The sequence below is a fragment of the Bombus vancouverensis genome, chromosome 3 (assembly GCF_051014615.1).
Source record: "Bombus vancouverensis nearcticus chromosome 3, iyBomVanc1_principal, whole genome shotgun sequence".
Taxonomy (NCBI): Eukaryota; Metazoa; Arthropoda; class Insecta; order Hymenoptera; family Apidae; genus Bombus; species Bombus vancouverensis.
The window spans coordinates 20,418,013-20,440,154 of NC_134913.1; the positions used below are offsets into that span (position 1 = coordinate 20,418,013).

General features: G+C 34.2%; 4 protein-coding genes across 13 annotated transcripts; 3 read left to right on the forward strand and 1 right to left on the reverse strand.

Moving 5' to 3' along the window:
* Window positions 1-49: 49 nt before the first annotated feature.
* LOC117154264 (box C/D snoRNA protein 1) lies at window positions 50-1,795 on the forward strand. The gene is made up of 7 exons (XM_033329138.2): window positions 50-127; window positions 237-418; window positions 475-566; window positions 642-820; window positions 903-1,100; window positions 1,183-1,307; window positions 1,383-1,795. The coding sequence occupies exons 1-7, from the start codon at window positions 108-110 to the stop codon at window positions 1,610-1,612; spliced, it is 1,026 nt and encodes a 341-aa protein (XP_033185029.1). The 5' UTR covers window positions 50-107; the 3' UTR covers window positions 1,613-1,795.
* Window positions 1,483-4,486, reverse strand: Sec22 (vesicle-trafficking protein SEC22). Its single transcript, XM_076617461.1, has 6 exons — window positions 4,339-4,486; window positions 3,416-3,765; window positions 3,077-3,186; window positions 2,849-3,009; window positions 2,608-2,754; window positions 1,483-2,530 (listed from the first exon to the last, which is right to left on the reverse strand). The coding sequence occupies exons 2-6, from the start codon at window positions 3,488-3,490 to the stop codon at window positions 2,382-2,384; spliced, it is 642 nt and encodes a 213-aa protein (XP_076473576.1). The 5' UTR covers window positions 3,491-3,765; window positions 4,339-4,486; the 3' UTR covers window positions 1,483-2,381.
* Sec16 (endoplasmic reticulum export factor secretory 16) lies at window positions 3,860-22,138 on the forward strand. Of its 10 annotated transcripts, XR_004463743.2 has the most exons (21): window positions 3,880-4,324; window positions 4,905-4,954; window positions 5,034-7,148; window positions 7,207-7,879; window positions 7,958-8,183; window positions 8,264-8,701; window positions 8,779-8,864; window positions 10,922-11,132; window positions 11,653-11,759; window positions 11,834-11,990; window positions 12,229-12,367; window positions 12,435-12,705; window positions 12,790-13,544; window positions 13,626-14,057; window positions 14,324-14,356; window positions 15,689-15,934; window positions 16,295-16,637; window positions 16,717-16,808; window positions 17,445-17,489; window positions 18,188-18,274; window positions 19,006-19,024. XR_004463743.2 is itself a non-coding variant. In XM_033329135.2 (20 exons), exons 2-19 carry the CDS (start codon window positions 4,949-4,951, stop codon window positions 17,472-17,474), a joined length of 6,360 nt encoding a protein of 2,119 aa, XP_033185026.2. In that variant the 5' UTR covers window positions 3,880-4,324; window positions 4,905-4,948; the 3' UTR covers window positions 17,475-17,489; window positions 18,989-22,138. The 10 variants fall into 10 exon arrangements, 9 of the variants coding, with proteins under 9 accessions (XP_033185028.2, XP_033185026.2, XP_033185025.2 ...); XM_033329135.2 differs by lacking the exon at window positions 18,188-18,274 and having other exon boundaries at window positions 18,989-22,138; XM_033329134.2 differs by lacking the exon at window positions 18,188-18,274 and having other exon boundaries at window positions 19,006-22,138.
* Window positions 14,363-15,453, forward strand: LOC143302513 (uncharacterized). Its single transcript, XM_076617460.1, has one exon. The coding sequence runs from the start codon at window positions 14,369-14,371 to the stop codon at window positions 15,200-15,202; it is 834 nt and encodes a 277-aa protein (XP_076473575.1). The 5' UTR covers window positions 14,363-14,368; the 3' UTR covers window positions 15,203-15,453.
* Window positions 22,139-22,142: the final 4 nt, after the last annotated feature.

Genomic DNA, 22,142 nt, shown 5'->3' on the forward strand with positions numbered 1-22,142 from the left:
CATTTAATTTCTATATAAGTTTCTATATAAGTTTAGTACAACAGTTTGTACTTTACTTTGCTTGTCTGTCAATAGATTGCCTTGTTTATTGACGCGGGAACTCCAACATGGCCACATTCAGTGACAAGTACGACATTTTTTAATTATTAAGATAGTTACCGTGTTCTAATAATACTCATGTTGATTAAAAATTTTCAGTTTTTATAAATATGGACTAAAATTGATATTATTCACAGGCTCGAAAATTGTGAGGTATGTGGGGGAAATAAAGCAAAATACACGTGTCCAAAATGTGAGGTTAGAACTTGTTGTCTTCAGTGTGTAAATATTCATAAAAAAGAACTGGAATGTGACGGTATTCGAGACAAAACAAAATTTATACCGTTAAGATCATTCACAGATTTGGATGTTTTAAGTGGTAAGCTCTGCGAATCGCATATTCATCGTAGTTCTTTGAAAATAATTATTTTACAGATTATAGGCTTCTCGAAGAAGTTGGTAGAACAGTTGAACAATTGAAAAGAGATCCATTAAAAAAATGTACACGACAACTTAATCTACCAATGGTTTGTTAAATTATTTATCTTATTTCTTCCACGACATGACATACGATGCTTATATTATAACTATTATCTTTATAGCATCTGAATAAACTAAAAACAGCTACATTTAAGAGGAATGTTAATTTGCAATTCATGCCACAACATTTTAGTAGACACAAAAATAATACGACATATTTAAATTGGAAAACTAGTGAATTATTTTGGAGAATAGAATGGATTTTTCCTCAAGCAGAGTGCACAAAATGGGTCACAGAAAGGTAGAATTCCTCTTTTTACATTGATACAATATGTATATTATAGTTAATTTCACTGATAATAATAGCATCGTAATAATTATAGGGCTCTAGAATCCACAAGATTATCACTGCTTATAGAAGAGATCTTAGATCCCACTAAATCTGTAGAAAATAAAAATGATATAGAGGAATTAAATTTAAGAATACGTTTAAATGAGAGACTACAATTTTATCAGGCTGCAGGTTTATCTGGAATAAAAATTCTTTTAAAGGCAGAAAAAGTTGTGAAATCAGACTTAAAGTAAGTACACTTAATTCTGTATCCTGAAATTCAAGTAAAATGTAAGTAACTAAATTGTGTTTTATTACTACAAAATATCTAGGTTTTATGAATTGGATGTTAGGCTTTCTTTAAAGGAAAATTTAGAAAATAAAACCATAATTGAATTTCCAACATTATATATAATTCTAAATGATCATTCACATATGTATGAAATTATAGATACTGGTATGTATTTTATGCATAATTCTTATTGTTTTTAAGCTTACAATCAATTTCAGGATATATTAAATAATATTTCAGATGACGAAGATGCAAATGCTTCAAAATATAAATATAATCACAATGCATCAAGGAAGAGGAAAAGAGCATACAATCAGAGAAATATGAAGGAAAAAACAAATTCGACTGTAAATTATTTTTTTAATTCTGAATTCTCAGGATCTGATGAGGAAAGATCAAATAATGATCGAGGAAGCAAGTGTTTATCAAATTCCAATATACCCGATTATGATGAATTAATTAGAATGTAACAATAATAGAACACAAGGTATTTTGTACATGTAAAAAATTTTTCAAGTAAGTTACGGTGATTTTCCTCGCGTGAATTTAGGTGGATGTACAAATTCAATTTCTTTTATTGTAAGTACGATATTTCAATAGACTGATTCAACTGAATCACATATAAATAGAACAATATTAATGAAAGTTAAAAATTCTATTGTTACACCTTCATTGATTCCCCGTCCAGAGAAGTAAATACATAAACATTTATGTTCCAGAGAATAATACAATCACAAGAATAAATAAAACTAATTTGTTTTTACTGTAAATTATGTAAAATAATATGTCTAAATAATAAAATACAGCTTTAAATATGAATGTAATATTAATTTCCTTGCCTTATAAATAAAGTAATAAGAATAAAATAATTTTTAATATAACAATAATCATGACTATACATATTGTCTTACTTGTTAGAGGATATCTTTTACTAAGCCGAAGTAAAGATGGTCATACATTGTCTTAATTATGTAGAAAATCATTATATTTACTGTATGACAATATATGGAACAATGTCTTGAATGGTATGGGTATCATTATATTCCGTGCGACTAGCTTTTGCCTGAATACAACATATGTACATTGTTTCCAATTTCAGATGAATTTAAAATTTAGATACATTATGTGAAAAAGTAAGTTCACAAAAAAAAATACTTGCTAATTTTGGAAAAGCAACATGATGAGAAACATTAATTGTCTTTACATAATTGTAACCAACTTTTCAAATAGATTGAGAAACTAAAGAATAAAAAAGTATAGCAGGAAGACCAAAAACGCAACAAGTCCAGCCACAGCTTTCACATACATGGACTTGCTATTTAAATGAGTTGCATCCTTTTTATATTTTTGTGACAGCATAGTCAAATTTTGTGTTTTAGTGTCTAACTCTGCAAGATAAATGATAATTGAGTAAAAAGTATTCAAATAAGAAATTTTGTTTAAATATTTATTATTATACTGTTACCTGAAAGAACTGTACCCCTTTGCAAGACATCATCTATATTTTGAACCATGATTCTTTGCACATCCTGTAGTTGACTATTGAGTGCATTCATATTTCTTCTTGATCTACCATCCAAAAAAACTTTCTTTGCTTTTTGGATGTATGTATCTAAGAAATTAAACATTGTATTGAAAACAAACATTGTATGAAAGTACTACACAAATTAGATTACGTAAAAGAAAAGAAAAGGAAAAATACATACTGAATTCAATAAAACTGTAGGGCCTAGTAACTGTATTGACATGTTTACCATATGATGAATGAAATTCTTGCGCTATATCTTCAAGATAATTATATACGGCCCGTTTACTGTAGTTTTTTTCACACAATACCAAATAACATACTTCATTTTCAATTAAATAACTGCAAATGGAAATAACTGATAATTTATCATTACATAATTTATCAATTACAACATGAAAAAACTTACTGGAATAAATATGGACCTGTTTCTATGGTACATCTAGCTGGAGACTGTGGTTCTAATCTTCTAAATAACATTTTTGCCTGGTTCTGATATTCTAAAATTCTTCTCTCGCTCTACAAACCATTAATTAATTATTAATTATTTTAATCAATAAACAAAAATCTTACATTTTAATAAGTAAAATTAATATATTTTTACATATTATTGTAAATAATTATGTATGAATTAATTAAAAGTCATATAGTTATATAGAAAAAAGTCATGTAAAAAGATAGAACTCATATAATAATAATTTTCAAAATTCAATCATAAATTGACGTTTCATCGTAACAGCTTTCTAACCTGTTCATCTTCTTGCATCGTGGCTGCCAGTGGCAAACCATCTGCTATCCTCGCAATCATTGTTAATAACACCATTTTGATAAAAATCAATTACTCTTGTCACCGAAAATATAGAAAAAAATAATGAAATCTTTGCAAAATAATCGTCTCTTCACCACCTGCGATCCATTTACGCAAAACTGGCCACGGTGTGACCGATTCATCAAATGTCCACTCCTGGCATACCACGTCACGTCAGCAGTCACTGTGGAACACTCCGAGGCTTCCATTGAACACATTGCAACTGTGGTTTCCCTCTTTATTAATCGCTTTCACATTCCACGACTAATATAATTACCAAACTTGAAATGCTAGAATTTTATATATTAAAAATAAAATGTTATAATACAGTAAATAAAATAGACACAAATAGACATATCTACTTGTGAAATATCTAGTTTAGATTTAGATGAGAATATCTCATCGCGCACATCATATTTTGAAACTTTGTTATAAATCTATAAGAGTTATTATTTTGAGGTCTTATTGTCAAATTATTATGTAAAAATCTATCCAGTTTCAGTATTTTCCTGTTTTTGAAAAAATTTTAAATCACATTACAATGCCATCTAACGAGATTTCATTGGAGATCTTTTTGACGTTTGAGAACAACGCGTTCGCGCTGTACGCGTCTATGGTTCTGCTCGCGTGGAAAGACAACGAGAAAAATTCGTGACGTGCTTAACCCACATCTTCCTCATAATATTCGTAAAATGTCCGCCTTTTTGTGACTTTTCCTTCTGATCTCGTAAAAATTTCATTTGCTTCGATAAACGATCGAATTTGCTAAACGTAACGATTCGAATGTTTTGTGGGAGAAAATAATGCTTATACTCGCGTATGGACACCAGTGTCAGACACGATAGCTAGGTGAGTGAACGTACGAGAGGTCCCTGAACGCTAACGTTGAATATCACAGCTGGTATCTCAACTTTCGGCACGACGTTCTCAATTCCTTGCCTTTTAACTTTCCCCTATCTGCCAATCGTGTTATTTACGCACAAAAACTGCTCTCTCATGATTTTTGTTACATAATTATAGTAATTTTGAGTTTTGTGGTGGGAAAATTTCAAGAAATTTTCTAGCTAGGATAGGCTATCGTCAGAAAGAGTGTTAACGGATTTTCTATCCCAGTGTAAATTTTGATCTCAATTTATTTTTATTTTACGAAATATTACTTTATAAGCAGAAAGAATCATTAAAGATTTGAAAAATAGATTTCTAATGACCTATATATGTTTTTTATGGTATGTGAAAGTGTATTCTGTTGGTGTATTAATAATTTTTAAAGTTATATTTTGAATGTTTGTTAAAAAATGTCAGGTATTCCTAAATGTTTATATACGTTTATATACGTTTATATTCCTAAATGGTTATATACGTAAATTTGTAGGATAACAATAAAATTCTTATTCATAATGCAATATGTAAATTATTTTTTGTCTTGTAGGTTTTATATAAATAAGAAACAAGTGTTACTGTCTTGGAGGCAGTATGAGTGTGAGTAGCATGTTTAAAAATATTGTACGAAATGTAAAAAAATTTCACTTGTATATTAATATCTAAAACACATTTGTAGAATCCTTATAGAGCCAGACCAACTAGGTCTAGAATAGATCACAGCTTAGGCTATGGAACTCATAATCAAAATATATGGAATCCAATGTCTAGAGTACCGCCTGAAGTATCGTCAAATGATCCCGTTCAACATCAACCACCACTTCTGAATCAGCCAAAACAGTCAAATGATCCTTGGAATAATTCATGGAATTGGGATTTTGACAAACAGGCAGATAATCAGCAACAGCAACCGCTACAGTCAGAACAGCAGCAACAGCATTATGTACCTTCTTATGCCAATCAAGGACAGTTGATACCTAATTCCATTCAAGATCATTATTATCAAAGTGTTAACGGTAATAAAAATGATCTGCTCAATCAGAATTTGACATCAGACAGAAATATACCAGGGACAGTTGCTAATAGGCCACCAATTCCTAATCATACAGATTCTTTTACATCTTATTCAAATTATAATCAATATCAGCAATATCCACCACCGCCACCTCGAACAAATTCTATTAAATCTGGATCTATGAATTTCGATCAACCACAATGGGCAGGTGATCAACAATCTCAAAATGTTTCATATTTACAAAAGTCAGGTGTACAAAATCAAAAAGAGCAAGCATCACGTCCTACTTTAGTTGGTAGCAATTATAATTGGATGAAGTCTAATCAAACAAATGTAATGACTCCACAAAATTGGCAAAAACCAACTGCTGTATCGGGACATTGGCAGGATCCAAAAATGGACAAGGAGGCACAAAATTTTGATGATCTAGGTAATCAATATACACCACCAGTACAACAAACTAGATCAAGCCAACACCTTCTACCTTCTACTGAAAATAAAGAATATTCTATAAATGATACGAATGACGCAAATAATTGGTCCAGTCAAGTTCATATGTCTTCTCAATGGAATGCTCAGAACCGCGAATCTGCAATACCTAATCAAAGTCAGCAAGTAACACAAGCTAATGATGAATTTAATTCTTGGCCTCAAGCAAATACTGAAGTCTCACAATCTTGGAAAAAGACCAATGACAATAATGCAACTCAGTGGTTACATGAACAGCAGGAAAATAATAATTTAATAGAAGAAAGTGTTAAACAAGAAGTCACTGGCGCAGTTGCTACAAATGACTGGCAACAAAATCGTACAATACCATCTCATCTTATTCATCCTAATATTATTCCAGCAGTAGATCCAAATATAGAACATGAAGAAAGAAAACGGTCTGCTCCTTCATTAATTTCAAATTCTGTCAGCTCTAAAGATCCTAATACACAGATAAAAACAAATATTGCTAAATCATATCCATCTGACTCCCGGCTTAATATGTCCGCTACTCCTGAAACTATATCAACTGTTGCAAGTTCTGAAAATATTTCTGTGCAAGAGAACAATGATTTTAATTTAGCAAATGATGCGACAGAATGGGGTAAAAGTAATTCAACTGAAGAGTTGCCTGTAAAATTAGAACAGTTAAATCTTGGTACTAAAGTAAATAAAAATGTTGAAAGTCAAAATGAATTGAAAGAATCACAATCTGTTAACCCTGAAGATGGGTGGAATCAAAATGCGCTTTCCAATAATGGTGTTACACCTGATAATATATCTGGATTGCCTTTAGAATGTGCTGTACTCGGTACAGAAAATGCTCATTCCAATGATAATCAAAATCTTGTTAGTCAAGATCATACGGCGCTTAATCCGTATCAAATGACAAACATTAAGTCTTCAGACAATATAGCACAAAGTGGATATGATCAATGGTACAGCCAGGATGCATTGCCACTTTCCTCAGAAAATACATTGTATTCGAAAGATAATGTTCGTCCACCAAAAGAATGGAGTATAGAACAAAACGTAGAGAACTATGAAAATATCCAACAGCCTTCAGAATTTATAAATTTAGAAGTAGTCACGCCATCATTACAGGAACAAGATATATATGGCTCAAGAGATTCTATAAATAAGGAAACTTTAGATAATGATCCTAAACCAGTTCCAAATTCTGCCAAGGAGGTGGCCAGTACACGTGATTTTAGACAGGAAATAAGTAATATTGAAGTACCCTCTGTGCAGCAGTCCACACGATCTCATTCCCTTCTTCAGGCAGAACAGGTAAAAGAAATGAGTCAACATTTTTTGTGCAGTTAAAATAAGTAAAATTATTTTACAGGTGCCAGATAATTACGAGTTCGCATCAAACGATAGAAATACTTTTCTGGAAACCGGAGAATTAACCGATTCTCATCAAGAACATGAACCGAGTCCGCCAAGTCAAGATGATGAAAATGACGAAGTGCCTAATGACATTCCCTTTTTACGCGAAGTACCGGGACAATCAAGTTCCATAGATCCACGTAGGAATGATCCAACCGGGCAAGAACAATATGTTCAGACTGGTCAAAGATTGTCTGATCCAAGAAGAAATGATCCGTCTGGTCAAGAGCAAGGTCTTCAATTAAGGAATATGTCTGAAAGATCAGAACGGCGCGATGTTCCACCTGGACAAGAAAGAAATGTTCCTTTACTTTCACGATCAGATTCCGACACGATGGAACGCCGAAACGATCCATCTGGCAGAGAACGGTCTCTGCCTCCGCAACAATCACGAAATGATCCATCTGGAGAAGAAAGATATCAGTCGCAATCCCAAATTATGTTAGAACCAAGTGAGACACGGGAAATACCTGGAAGAGGTAATGAATCTGAAGATCCTGTTCAGCAGACTGAAGAAAACCTTAGACAAATACCGGGCGGTGCATCTTCCAATGAAGTTACTCAGTCACCAGATGACAGATCTAATGGAAGAGTAGTTACAGGCTCTCAAGAAGTTCCTTCTATAGGCTGTGAGAGAATGCTTTATATCTATGTAAATTCAATATTTTTGTATGTACTTATTATTAAATTTTTGTATCTCATTTCAGCTGCAATACAGGATCAGACCGGTGACTCAAGAAACAAACGCGAGGAAGCTGTTGGCGCATCAATACGCGAGAGTCAAGGAATTCCTAGTGCATCGAATCGTAGAGATTCGTATGAAGATGAGGATGATGAAGGAGGATCCGGAAATAGTAGAGATGATAGCAGAGAAAGACGACGTGACAGTAGCTCGGAACGCCGAAGATACGAATACGAACGAAAAAGCGCGTAGTTAGTAGATATATAATAACTGAACTTTGGAGAAATTCATAAGTTATTTAAAGCTTAAGATTTTAAACCTTAACTTGCAGTTACGATCGTGAACGGGAATATGATGATGATTATTATTACGATCGCCGTCGTGGAGGAGAAAACGATCGGACATATAATACTCGCGATGAATTCGATCGTCGAGAAATTCCTTATCGAGAAGATGATCGCAAGCATCATAGTCGAGACGATCTAGATAGGCATTCAAGAGAAGAGGTCGATAGAAGAGGCAGAACTAAAGAAGATCTAGATGATAGAGACATTAGAAGAAGACCTGACGATCGCAGAAAAGATAGGGTTGATGATGGAATACGACGCAGGGAAAGAGATATTAGAGACTATGATTTACGATATTCTAGAGATCGCGATTATCTTGACCGTGACAGAAGAAGGGACGATAGACGACCAAGACGATACGATGATTACGATATAAGAGATCCATATAGGAGAGAATATTACGACGATCCTTATAGTAGAGGGTATATATCTTTTTAGCACGCAATTGATATTTTAACATGATATTTTGTACATATATATCATTTTTTTCGGATTTTAGATCGAGACCGTCCAGTAGATCCTCCTATAATGATAGAGATCGAGAGTACTACATGCGATCGAGAGATCCGTATTATCCTTATAATGGTATACATATATATATATGTCGGAGAGGGAAAGACAGCGGGATTTCCCGTCCGGAATGTTGGGAAATACCCCAATACACCCCAATACCCCTAGTCCAGACTTTTATCTCTACCACGCACGCCATTGTCAACTTCATTAACATCGATCTCGTCTTCGGCGGTTTTATTACAGGCATTAATTATTTGTCTTACACATAGCGAGGCTATTTTGTGTAATATTACGTCGAAACCTTGACTTAAAATTTCACGATCAATCGCGATATCATATTTTAAAATAACCGTCAGCGAGGGCACGACGAATTTATCTCTAATGTAAAACCACTAACACCCGCAACGGACAAGAGTTGAGATGTACCAATATTTCTCATTCCTCGCATTACTACTATATCAATCGTTCTTTTGTCAGAAAATCTCAAGACTACGGATTCTTTAATCGGTGAACACTCGGCTCCCAAAAATCGGGGTAAAATGGAAACTATTCGACGCTCGTTATTGAAATTATATTCAGGGCACTGCTTTCTGAGGATTTTTCTCCATAATCAAATTGACAGCTGCGCATCATGCAGCGGAATCGGTCGTAAGCTCTTGCAGTGTTATAACCGGCACCGATCCCACTTCTGATGTCGGAGTCAGGTTGGTATTTTGGGGCGTTCGATGAACCTTTACTTACTTTACCGTCGCGAATGTAGCCAATCTTTATCAGTACGAATGTGGACACTACCAGAGGCTACGAGTAATGGTAATAGGATGGTCGAGATGATGGTGACAACGAATTCAGGTTCGATAACGAATCCACGGTCCACGGGAGGACTAGTATCAACGTGCTACTCGATTCGGGTAATTTCCCGATAACTCAATCGGCAATTCGTCCAACAACTCACTAACCAACTAACTCTAACTCTAACTCTCCTAATTCAAAAGAGGCTGCCCTTGTACACTCCTGTCCCCGCTTCTCGGGTTAATCTTTGTTCTAAGGAGAGCCATATAATCATTTCATACCTCTGTCAGGTACATGTCCCTTCCGTGACCGTGGCTACGTCCGGTGACCTGCCATGTCACTTCGAGCCCAAACCCATCGTCATAAAGTCAGATTGGAACATTAAGACTATTTCTTATTTTTATTACTTAAAGGCGGACTAGTGTATTGGGGTTTTTCCCAACATTCCGGACGGGAAATCCCGCTGTCTTTCCCTCTCCGACACATATATGTCGGAGAGGAAAGGACACCGGAGCCTTCCCTCTGGAACTTCGGGAAAATCCGTAAAGTTGTAATTAAAGTTTACAGTTGTAATTAAACAATTTGCTGTCGTCCTGCCCAATTGTACTTGTTTGCGATTTGTGATAATAAACTTGAGCTCAAGGTGAACGCCGCGCTTGAGCTCAACGTCAAGGCCGCGGTCAACGGGACGGGCTCTTCGTCTAACAAAGGTGCGGAGTGATGTTATGACCCTCATTAAAGGAAATACCCATAGAGGTACCCGACAGTAAAACATGCTAACGGTTCCTTCGGACAATGAATACCTGATGTTGAGGCACGTACACAGCACAAGTCTAGTTAGCCCGAGGACCCGTTATAAAACCTGGGTTTTCCGGCAATTAAGATTTGTGCAAAGGGACAGGCAGCTTTTGTCCCAAATCGACCAATCGACAGCGACGTCGATCCGAGGATCTCGTGCACATAGACACATCCCACCATAGTTTTCCTCGGTGGCGTCACTGGAACGATTTCATTCTTTCTTGAGATCGCATCGACGAAGGGAGTAGCGCCTTACGATGAGTGAGTAGTACACGTTTGAGTTAGAGCAAGTATATCTATCACCCTGTTGACCGCGGCTACGTTCGGCGGCTGTTGGTCGCCTTGAGTTCAAATTTTTTATCACAAATCGCAAACAAGTACAATCGGGCAGGATGACGGCAAATTGTTTAATTACAACTTTACGGATTTTCCCGAAGTTCCAGAGGGAAGGCTCCGGTGTCCTTTCCTCTCCGACATATATATATCCCTTGTGTAGTTAAATTCTTGTTTCAAAAAATAAAATAGATTATTTTGTGTTGAAGGCTATCCCGGATACGATTATGGTGTTCATTATGCCAGTAACTATTATGCATACATTGAAAATTTGCGACGTACAAACCCTGCTGCTTATTCGGAATGGTATCATAAATATTATGCCAATCAACATCAACAACAACACATTTCTCGTGGTGTTGTCAATTATCCTGAAGACAGAGCAAGTGTCCATTCTGGGCGTAGTTCTTGCGACGAAAGGTAAGTGTTAGAGGAGTTAAAGCAAGTATTGGATGAATATTCTGGTTCTATTTTCCTATAGACTTTATAACATTCATTATGTGTTAGATTTTTTACAAATTCAAGTGCATGCTTCTACTCGCCAAACAAAGCATTATATGTTCCGTATTTCGGGTATCCCGGATGGACTAGGAGTCCACAACGAAGACAGAATTCAAGTTATCAAAATTTAAATAGGTGAGACCGGGAGAATTCTCTCGGTTCAAGATTTGCTCGAAATATTGAAAATATCAAATTTTCTGTCATTGAGAGTAATTTAGTTAAAATACTTTCCTGCCATTTAAAATATCTTTCTTTAAGTAGATGATTAGAATTCCTCACTAGAGTTAGTATTTGTTAAGATATATTAAAATATTTATATATACTTGTAGGTCTTATTAGAAACAATCTGTCTTCCTTTCTTGTAGTTGTCCTGCTCGACGATCCATTATATTATTGCTGGTTTCAATCCAAGTGCGACAATAAAAATTGTATTTTTCAGAACAACTGGTGATAAACGAACTTTAGCTGATATATCTATGCTTGAAGATTCAACAACTACCTCTGCTCGTATGACACCGACTAAATTCTCTATTTCACATGTGTATGGTATGATTTCAAGTGTCATCATTTATTTATCAAAATTCACTGTAACAAGATTTATAAAAATATTTTACTTTCAGGATGTTTCTCTATTGGATCATTGATACATGTGCATCCATCTTATCCATCTGATGGTGAAAGAGCCAAAGTAGATATTTTTAGATTGGATAATCTACTTTCACATGATCCAGTAGCACGCGATTTACGTGCTTATCCTGGTCCCCTAATTAAGCAAGTGTAATCAGTATATCTATAATCTAAGCATGCGTATTCTCATTTAAGTGCATGGAACATTTCAATTTATTTTTACAAAAAACAAAATTTCATGCTGTATTGTTTTCGGTAATGTATGTAGTACATATGCATGCTTGGACATTAATTATTATTTTACTTAATTTTATATTTGTAACATTTTGTAAATAATTCCCCGCCTATTTACATTATTCGTAATACCATATCTCGCTTTTTTGTATAGGGGTGTGACTCATAAAAAGACCATTATCGAATATTGTGAGAATAAAATTAAAAGGGCAGCGTCAAACGAAGAGATGGTTGATCGTGCTTCATACATACTTTTATATGAACTAATGATTATGTTGATTCAACAAAATGGGGTGAGATATATTTTTTGTACATACATACAATTTACTTTTTGTATCTGATCGTACGCGTGTTTTCCAGAATGTTGTCGGCGTTGATATAGCAGCATTGTTACTCAGAAATAAAGATGCATATCCTTACGATGTAAATAAGCAAAAGTCGCAGGATTCAGGAAGAAGGGAATCGATAATATCTCAAAGATCGGGAGCCTCAGTTGGAGATAGTGTTCAAGGTAGTCAAGATGGTGCAACGACATCCGAAAAAGTCGAAAGTAAGCCACGGAGAAGCACTGAACAAATAACAGACGAATTTAGAAATACGTTACTTTATGGATTAGTCCAAGAAGCATTAGGTAAATATATATTTATATCCTTTATGAGATTAAACGCGTACATGATGTTTATTTGTTTTAAATTTAATTATTTTTAATATACAGAATATGCAATGAACGAAGGTCTTTGGGGACATGCACTCTTCTTAGCTAGCAAATTGGATAAACGTACGCATGCATCTGTAATGACACGTTTTGCCAATAGTTTACCGTATCACGATCCATTGCAAACTTTATATCAACTTCATTCTGGCCGTGTGCCAGCTGTTGTTACTGGTATATCGGATCCTCGATGGGATGACTGGAGACCTCATTTAGCAATGATTATATCCAACACATCTGCCAATCCAGAAATTAATCGTCGCTCAATTACAACTCTCGGTGATACACTTTCTGCACGAGGAGATATTTATGCAGCGCATTTCTGTTACGTACTTGCACAAGTTGATTTTGGTACCTATGGAGCAAGTAATGTAAAACTTGTACTGATCGGTGCAAACCATCAGAAAGCATACAATGTATTTTCCTCAACGGAAGCCGTTATGCTCACGGAAATATACGAATATGCCAGAAATCTTAGTGAACCAGGTTTTACATTAGTAGATCTACAAACTTTTAAGTTCGACTTGGCAATAAAAATGGTAGATCATGGATTAATAGAGAAAGCTTTACTATATATAGAACAGATTGCAGTAAACATTTTTAACGAACCATTGAAGTACAAAAAGTCGTTTATTAATGCCGTGTATAATTTAGGAGACAGGATTAGGTATCATGATCCTGTCTATAAAGATTCTATCGATGAAGCTACAACTTTAACTTGGTTCAATAATCTAGCTGAAATTGTTGGTAAATGCCATGTAAGTTTAAATAGAAGATAAACATTAAAAGTATTATTTTATTTGAACTGTATAAGAAACGAGGATGTTACTTTATTACAGGAGGGAGAAATTACCGAAAATGAAGTTTACGTTCCTCAAGCAAAACAAGAATCGTATAACAGTATACAAAATCAAGAAGTGCATGAAATGAAACAACAACAGCAGTGGAACACGATTCAACCCGAATACAGAGAAGGTCCAACGTCGGTGATGGAAGTAGCCACGACTGATACACAGTCAGAATGGCAGCCATTATCTTTACCACCGAATATACCAGATCCATATGATCAAAGTATGCAGTATACGAGAAATAACGAAGAATCTTGTCAATATCAACAACCTCAACAGCAGGATTATTGGACTCACGACTCTTATTATCAAAGCAATTATGGAAGAAACGATAGTACCATCACGAATTGGCAACAATCGACATATTCTTCAGAACAAAGTGATATTGACAACTCTCAACAGCAAGAAAAATGGAACTATAAGGTAAATTAATTGTTCCAATTTATGACATAATAATATGTGGTTTTTATTCGCTTATCCTGTATCATTTCACACATATTTCGTTACATATTCCGATAGTATAATTATTGTATGTTTATTATCCTTACTCGTACATGTACATACTAATGAAATTTTTCGTGTTTGATTCTTTCATAGAATAATATCTTTAAATCTTCCGATATTGTACGTACATGTAGAAATAACATTTTTTTTCGTCTCTTTCTTTTCTAATGCTTGCATATGGACAGACGGAAAGAGAAGAACAAACACCTACCCTTGAAGTAAGTAATTACATGGTTACTGCGGATAGTAATCTCGATCCTGAGTGGTCATTGGATGACACCAATGTTAGCTCATTACGACGACGCAAAGTATTAACAGATTCGGATCGATGCGCTAGCCCTCATTCTTCCGATTTTAATATTAGTATTTATACGGGCATATCGTCAACTTTTAAACCAACTATTTTAAATGAAAAATCCATGAAATCGCGGAAAATGATAACATACCCAAAGATCACGGTAGCTTATCCGAGAATCTTACCAAATAATACAATTTACCCGAAAGACGTAAATAAAATAAAGAAACTAGATGGTAGGTACGTGAAGCCACCTTCTTCGCAGCCGCCCATATTCCTAAAATGTAAAGTTAAAAAGAAAATGGAAAATAACGAAGACAAAAATTCTGGCGATGCAGATGAAAATAATTTGACTTTATCGGCCACTACTGATTTAGATATTCAATTTAGTAAGGTTAATTTTGAGTTTCCTTCTATGTTTAATTCTGGTTCAAGTTCAAGAAACAAGCCAATTATAGCTTCCGAAAGTATGAATCAAACTTTAAAGCAATATTGTAATTTCGAGGACAAAAGAGTTATGAGAATAGCTCCGCATATTCGAAGAAAAGATGTTATTTGTGATACAGTAGATGCATGGTCTTATTCGAATTCTTCACAGAATTCCACCGAATTGTGTCGATATAAACCGCTTATTTTTGGTGGTACGTACCCGATAGATTTACCGGTTAAATCAACAAGTGACCTTCGTTTAACAAAATTCAAAGATGTTCCTATGGAAAAGTCCATCCCTAAAACTTATGATATTGATGTTCCAACGGATTGTGAGTAGAAAATATATTAGGTTTCTCGATGTTAAAACCTCAATGTTACTGTACATTTGTAGTTATATCTGCAAGAAATATTAACTTACTTTCGTACGTCAGTTAGTTCTTCCGCTTATAAAATAACGTTTCCGATGAATAATGTTTTATGTTATTAGAAGGCATGAATAACACAAATATTTGATACAAAGTAATTTGTTCTCGTTTTAGATATCATTTATGTATATAAATCTGTTGATATTAAATATGTAATAAAGTTTCCCATGTTACTGATTTTCCTGAATTTTTAAAAAATATCTCACATCGATTATAAACATGTGAGCAAAGTTTTTCACTATTTACTGTTATAGTTAGATACTTCTGTGAAGAGAAAAGAATGTATATGTATATAAAATATTAAATGCACAAATAACGTGTACTTACGCTATTACAGTAAACAGTGATCGACTTTGCTGGGGCAACTTTGCGATGATGAATTGTATACTTTATTTCAGTCATCGCAACCGGCAATTTCGATGACACCGTCAACGAGAAAACAGTACGATCCATTGGAAGAATTGGATGCCCTCGAGACTCCGAAACCAGCCTCGAAACCTGCAGCTTCAGCTAAAAAAGTATCGGAAAAACCAGTCGAAAAGAAACCTTCTAACAGCGGAGGTTCTTGGTTTGGCGGCCTCTTCAGCAAGCTTGCTCCAAAACCAAGGAACCAGATGATTCTTCCAGATGACAGTAACCCGACGGTAAGATTTTCGAAACATTAAAGCCTTAATAGATCATTAAAAAATTACGATAGCTGGTTTTATACTTTTCTGTCGCTTAAGGGCTCACGCGGGTACTTATGGTAATTATGACGTCTTTTATGCTGAAAGGGAGAAAGGCCAGTATAATTCAATGTTCGGTCATTTAATTAACAGCTAACGAATTATTGATATATTCTGGCTTAACATTCCAATTTTCGTGTCTAACAAAAAAATTATATAGTGAAATTATTTGAGCCCTGTAGTTTAGTTCTTTTTCCCATATAAAAGAGATATTTGTGCTCCCTTTGTGTAAATAAAGAGGCGCAATAATATTTATATTTCGCTTTATCTCTTAAATAGATCGTTTGGGATCCGGTTGCTAAAAAGTGGATGAATAAAGACGAAGACGGAGATAGTAATTCGGCTACAATAGCTCCCCCTCCGAAAGCTTCTGACATGGGATTTAGATCACCTGTGCCTGAACAACCACCTCAATCATCTCAGCCACCTTCGCAGGCAGATGACACCTCTGTGAACAAATTCAAATTACCCAAAGGTAGAAGTATGCGTGCTAATTATATAGATGTAATGAATCCAGGTGGTCCAAAAAATAACGCAGTACCTTCAAGTATACCAACCCCAGTAACATCTCCAATGGTACCTATGGCTACGTCGTCACCTCAGTTATTTATCCCTGCTCCAGGTAAATTTTCTATAACTCGTGAATTCACATAAAGTTTATTTTCATTAATCACATCGCTCTTTTTTCTTTCTTTTTGTAGTTAACGATCCAAGTGCTCCTGTAGACTTCTTAACTTCAACGGAAGCAACAGCAGCCGTACCTACGAACGTTCCTGAGAATACATCTCAAGGGGTAAGTTCTTTTTATTGCGAACAATAATCTTCGCGAACTTTCATGCACATACAATGGTCTTTTGTCATCACAAACATATATTCAACATTAACAATACAGTTTCATGTGTATATCTACAATCTCAGATTCACTGTACACAACTCTTTTATCTTTTTGTCATGGCTGCAGTATGCTGGTATGCAGCTTTGTTGTACTTTAAACCTGTATCTGGAACTGTAATGTTAAAATGTTATTTTCTCTCCTTTACAGTTATATTCGTAATAACAATTTGTATGTACTCTACATTTTCCTTAGTTTTGTGCGTTGTCTGTTTATCCAAAAATACCTGTTTTCTTGTCTTTTAAATTAATTCTTATTTTCGTATGTACAATATACTTATTCAAAAATTATATATGTTTTTTGTTATTTGAATTATTCAATGGGTAACGGTATCAATTCCTAACTAGGTTTCTTTTTCCTACAAACGAAGAACAAACAAACTATTTCGTCCCTTTTTAATTGAAAATTATATGATTTTTGTATTATATTTTAACGTTCGTTATACTAGGTAGATTTTCCAAGATCACAATAGATATCCTCTTTCTCGCAAACCTGTGTTTAATCCACCTTTCTTTTTTTTGTTTCCTTTGCAAGCAGTCAGGGAGGCAGAATGATGTAGCCAAATAATAATTGTTGCCGATAGTAAGAACTATTTTATTAATTTTATACGCTGTTCTTTAGTATTGTATGTGCATGGTTTGTAATGTTTATCTAGTAGCATGGATGACAGTGTAAATATTGTATGTATGCTCGATGCAACGAGTTTCAATTATTTGCAACATTACGGCATTTGAACAAATCGAGTTATAGCAAAGACGATTAAGAGGATAGAAAACGGAGCATACTGTTTAAAAAGCCACTTTTTAATACTTGTTTGTCCATTATCCTTCTTTTTGATATTTGTGTTCTGTATAATGTTACGCAACACTCCTTTAGAGTTTCTTTTTTTTGCATGTACACAATTTCCTGGTAACAGGTGTACAAGGAAGGGTGATTTAAGTCACAAGCTAACATATGGTACAGGATACTAAAATAACGCAGTAGTATATTTACATTATATTTTTTAGCATGGTTTATTTTTGCAATTAAAAGGTATATTTATCATAGAGAACATCACAGTTTTATACATGACAATACTAGAGATTTGCAATACCGATTACATACAATTCTGATATTTCATGGTCTCCTACGTGAAGTAATTTTATTAAAAAGTAGTAATCTTTGTTTTATGATAGAAGGAAGTCGGTATTGCATCCTCACAAACTTTGTTACCTAATCATAGCAATAGAATGAGTATTCGGTTAGTGAGACAAAATTGTTGTGTTGTATATGGCACACAGTTCTCTCGATGGAGCTCAACCAGCTCGTTATCGCGAGAGGTGCAGAGCTACACTATGAGGGATCCGCGTTTTCTCCCACAGAACAAGGTAATCCAGTGGCATTAGACATTTCTCATTCCAAAGGTGATATCACTTACAAATACTACTCAACAATACACGGTAGAAACTCTTACTTATTTATTACAGTGTCGTATTTTATAATTAATTCGTAATTGTGCAAAGTATTTATTTTCTATTTAGAACTGCCCTTACAAGTGAAATGATACCTGAGATTTTTTTTTATGAATAAATTTTCAATAGTTGAATTCGTTTTAACTCAAAAATTATTTCACGTGTATAGGCCTGTTTGAAATATATTTTATATTTGCAATAGATTTAAGATAAGATATCGTTTCATACTTCACAGTCATATAGCTTTCGCCCTTAAATCAAGCTTAAATTCATTAAAGTCGAGCAATTTATTTTCATAAGATTTTTATGGCAAAGCTATGGGAAAGCTTGGTGAAGGATGTATTTATGGTTTTGGTCTCGCAGTGTTATACGTTAATTGCGAAGCTTTTATTTTATGCTTTGTATCACATCAAACTGTAAGCTCCAAATTACAAACGTAACAAGGAAATGTGATCGTTTAATTACTATTTTTCAATCTTGATATTATATCGTTTCATGACAAAAGAATGATATAACAAATTTACAATGGCATAAGAAGAGTACAAAAGATTCAATTGATATTGCAAAATTGTAAAATTTATGACATAGTTGTATATAATTTCAATCTGACGTTGTGATTTATTTTTCAAGAAAATGATGATCTTTAGGGACCAATGATGTACAACCCGAACGACACGAAGAATCGTTCAGTAAAGAGCATACAGCAGAGCCGGTATCCTCCACGATAAAATTCGCAAGATCTTCAACAGCACGCGTATTCGCTGATGAATAACCCCGAAAGATTTTTTCCTTTTATCAAGATCACGTTGTTCAAACGAATCGAAATTTTCGCAGATTACACAGGCAAACATACCTCAAATTACGTAAGCAAATAATAATAGACGCGTTATAAGTTTTAGTCAAGTATATGTGAATTTCCAATTTCGATTTTACAAGGATCAATTTACTTTCTCTAGAAATGCGATGTCTGGAGAGTATATCATACATGTATATGTATCTTAAGTATATAATTGCTTCTAAATAGTACCGTGAGCATGATGAATATCGCAATTTAATACAGAAAAACGTTTAAGAAGCCGTTAATGTTAAGAGGGTTCACTTATTTCCGTTTATTAACTTGTATCTTGTAAAAGTTCTACGCATTGATCGTTCTTAGTTAGGTCTACACAGGGTACTTGTTTTGTAACATTAGTTTTTCTCACGGAATGTTTTCTAACTATCTCGTTGATATATGGTCACGCAAATCGTAGATATTTTTATTTTGTCAAATAGTTCTTACGATTCAATTCATTTGCAAGTATCGCTTATTAACAGCGTAGATTTCAACACGAAAATAATATGCGTTGCTGTTGTTAAGGCGAATGGATTGAACGTTTTTTATCGCGGTGTTTTAATGAGTTATATCGAGAATTCCAATAATAAAGCAGCTGTTGAGAAATGTATGTTATGTTGAATGAGATCGCGAATGTTGAGGATAGTGTTAAGTTTGCGCTCGTAACTAAAATTCAGGTTTATGTTGTGCGTGAGTATAATCGTAGTAAGAATAATGTCGACCGTATCGTCGACATTCTGGACGAAATTTGTTACAGTCTAAGAGCATGGTGATATACCACCGAGTCTGATTGTATATGCTGGCAAAGAACAGTTATTACATAGAAAACGAAGCGGATATCAGTAATGTAAGAAATGTTAGAAATCTGAAAATTTTATGGACCTTATTGTTGGGTGATCTCTGTCATGCAGGTACTGTTATTAATCATCAGACTAGTATACCATTATACCAACATTATATGAATAAGAAGCGTAACTGCCATCTATGTATCTATTTGAATCCGGAATAATCGACAAAATGTTCTTCTCGAATTTTTGCCTTTCTTCGTAATCGTTCAATGCATTTCTTTCAACAAATTTTGTCCAAAAATCGTTTGATAGCTAGTTTACGAATACCAGATATAATATTTTCTTTATAAGCAATCTTCTTCAATTTGGTACACGTTGTGCTTTATTTTCGATATTATAGGCGAGGCTACACATTTAAAAATTCCGAATTTTGTCTTTGTTCATTGTACGATGTAACGAAACGATATTTATCACCTGACGAAATAACCACGAGTTATACTATAATTCTCTAACTTATTCATACTGATAGGTAAATGCTGACTTGTAGATTGCAGCGTTCAATCGAACCGTGCATATGTTTTCTCTCTAGGAGATGTGCATAGCTCGTTTGTTCCTGGTATGTATATAAAAACATTGGTGCTGTCAGAGCGTTTCAGTTTGTAATTATCAGATCCGTATGCCATAAAGAGTTTAATCTGCTCAACTGGAAGAGAAAATATTTTATGAAACGAGCAAATACGCTTCTATACACAAGGATGTTATTTCGCGTTTTTCTTTTTACGAGCGTAATACGATTATTCCAAAAGTCTATGTTCCTCTCGGTGATCGCTTTCGATGATATATATATATATTACATATTATATTTTTCGCGAACATTACCGAGGGAAGTTCGTTCTGTTACATATGAGCCAAGCGATAGTGGCGAATTTGACAACCTGCCGAACGAAGGATAACATTCTCGCAATGTACAAACGTAGGATAAGTCTTATAGATCGGTTTCTCACTTAACGTCCAGCATTTTGTGATAGGAATACGATCGAAAGCAAGGACACATCGCGAATATTATCGAACGGGCGTATTCAAAATATAGCGCGCATCAGTTGGTAGGAAAAAACAGAAAATAAAGAAGAAAGACATGACATTTTATTCCTTTAATGTCCGTAATTTCCATAAATCGGCCGGTCTTGGTCGGGACTGTTCGAAGGAAGTAAGATTGAAAAATGCAAAGAGAATAGCTCCATTTCGTTTGTGTGAAATAATATTCTTTTTCCGCCATTAATCACAATTGGAGTGAAGCTGGTTTTGTCGAGATTTGTAAAATATATTAGATTATTCGGTTTTATATTCGTGACACGGTAATGTGCTTTCAAGACATATATATATATTACGCATAAATTGTAGCATATTATTATGTGAAACGCGTCTTCGTGTATGTTACATGTATATACGTATATATAGATATATAATGAAAGTTATGATTTGTACATATAATAAACATAAGTCTCTCTCTTCGGGAAATACAACAAATTCACATGTTGCTATGTTAAATAGAGCCATTTGTCGAACTGTCCTTCTCGCGTTCAAGTATATCAAAGACTTATTATTACATTTTAGCTTGAAATGCAACATCAAAATCAGAATAATTCTTCTTGTGAAAAATGGCATTAAGATGCAAAATATGTGTCTTGATTATGAAAAAAATGATTTTCTATGCGAAATTAATGTTAAATTTATTTCAACGAAATACCTCGGTTTTGTTGAGCAGGTTTATATATCTTAATTAAGTAAAATTGAGATTTTGAGTATGTAAGTTCGATCGATTTGTATCCCTCTGTCGATATGCCCGAATGCAGCCGAAGTGATATGTGTACTCGCAGTAAACTAATAAACGTCAAAAGAGGGTTTTAACATGAAACGTTAACGTTGAACAGAAGTATTAATTGAATTGTACGTAATATATGTATAGAATGGTTTATGAATGATGCGATTTCGGCTTAATGTAATATATTACGATATATCTTTAATGCACTTTATAATTCAAATGTCGATGTATGTTTATGGGAAATACGGATAATAAGAAATGTATACTGTATATTAATATTACTACTATCCCTATCATTATTACTGCTATTATAATAAAGAATGATATATGAAAGACAACATA

Bases quoted from the DNA above. Each gene is read 5' to 3' on its own strand.
- LOC117154264 (XM_033329138.2), top strand. From the start codon at position 108: ATGGCCACATTCAGTGACAA. The intron at 419-474 runs GTAAGCTCTGCG...ATTATTTTACAG, and splicing joins AGATTTGGATGTTTTAAGTG to ATTATAGGCTTCTCGAAGAA. The intron at 1,308-1,382 runs GTATGTATTTTA...ATAATATTTCAG, and splicing joins GTATGAAATTATAGATACTG to ATGACGAAGATGCAAATGCT.
- Sec22 (XM_076617461.1), bottom strand. From the start codon at position 3,490: ATGGTGTTATTAACAATGATTGCGAGGATAGCAGATGGTTTGCCACTG. The intron at 3,187-3,415 runs GTTAGAAAGCTG...AATGGTTTGTAG, and splicing joins CGATGCAAGAAGATGAACAG to AGCGAGAGAAGAATTTTAGA. The intron at 2,755-2,848 runs GTATGTATTTTT...TTAATTTCTTAG, and splicing joins CTACAGTTTTATTGAATTCA to ATACATACATCCAAAAAGCA.
- Sec16 (XM_033329126.2), top strand. The intron at 12,368-12,434 runs GTGAGATATATT...CGTGTTTTCCAG, and splicing joins TGTTGATTCAACAAAATGGG to AATGTTGTCGGCGTTGATAT. The intron at 13,545-13,625 runs GTAAGTTTAAAT...ACTTTATTACAG, and splicing joins AAATTGTTGGTAAATGCCAT to GAGGGAGAAATTACCGAAAA.
- LOC143302513 (XM_076617460.1), top strand. From the start codon at position 14,369: ATGGTTACTGCGGATAGTAATCTCGATCCTGAGTGGTCATTGGATGAC.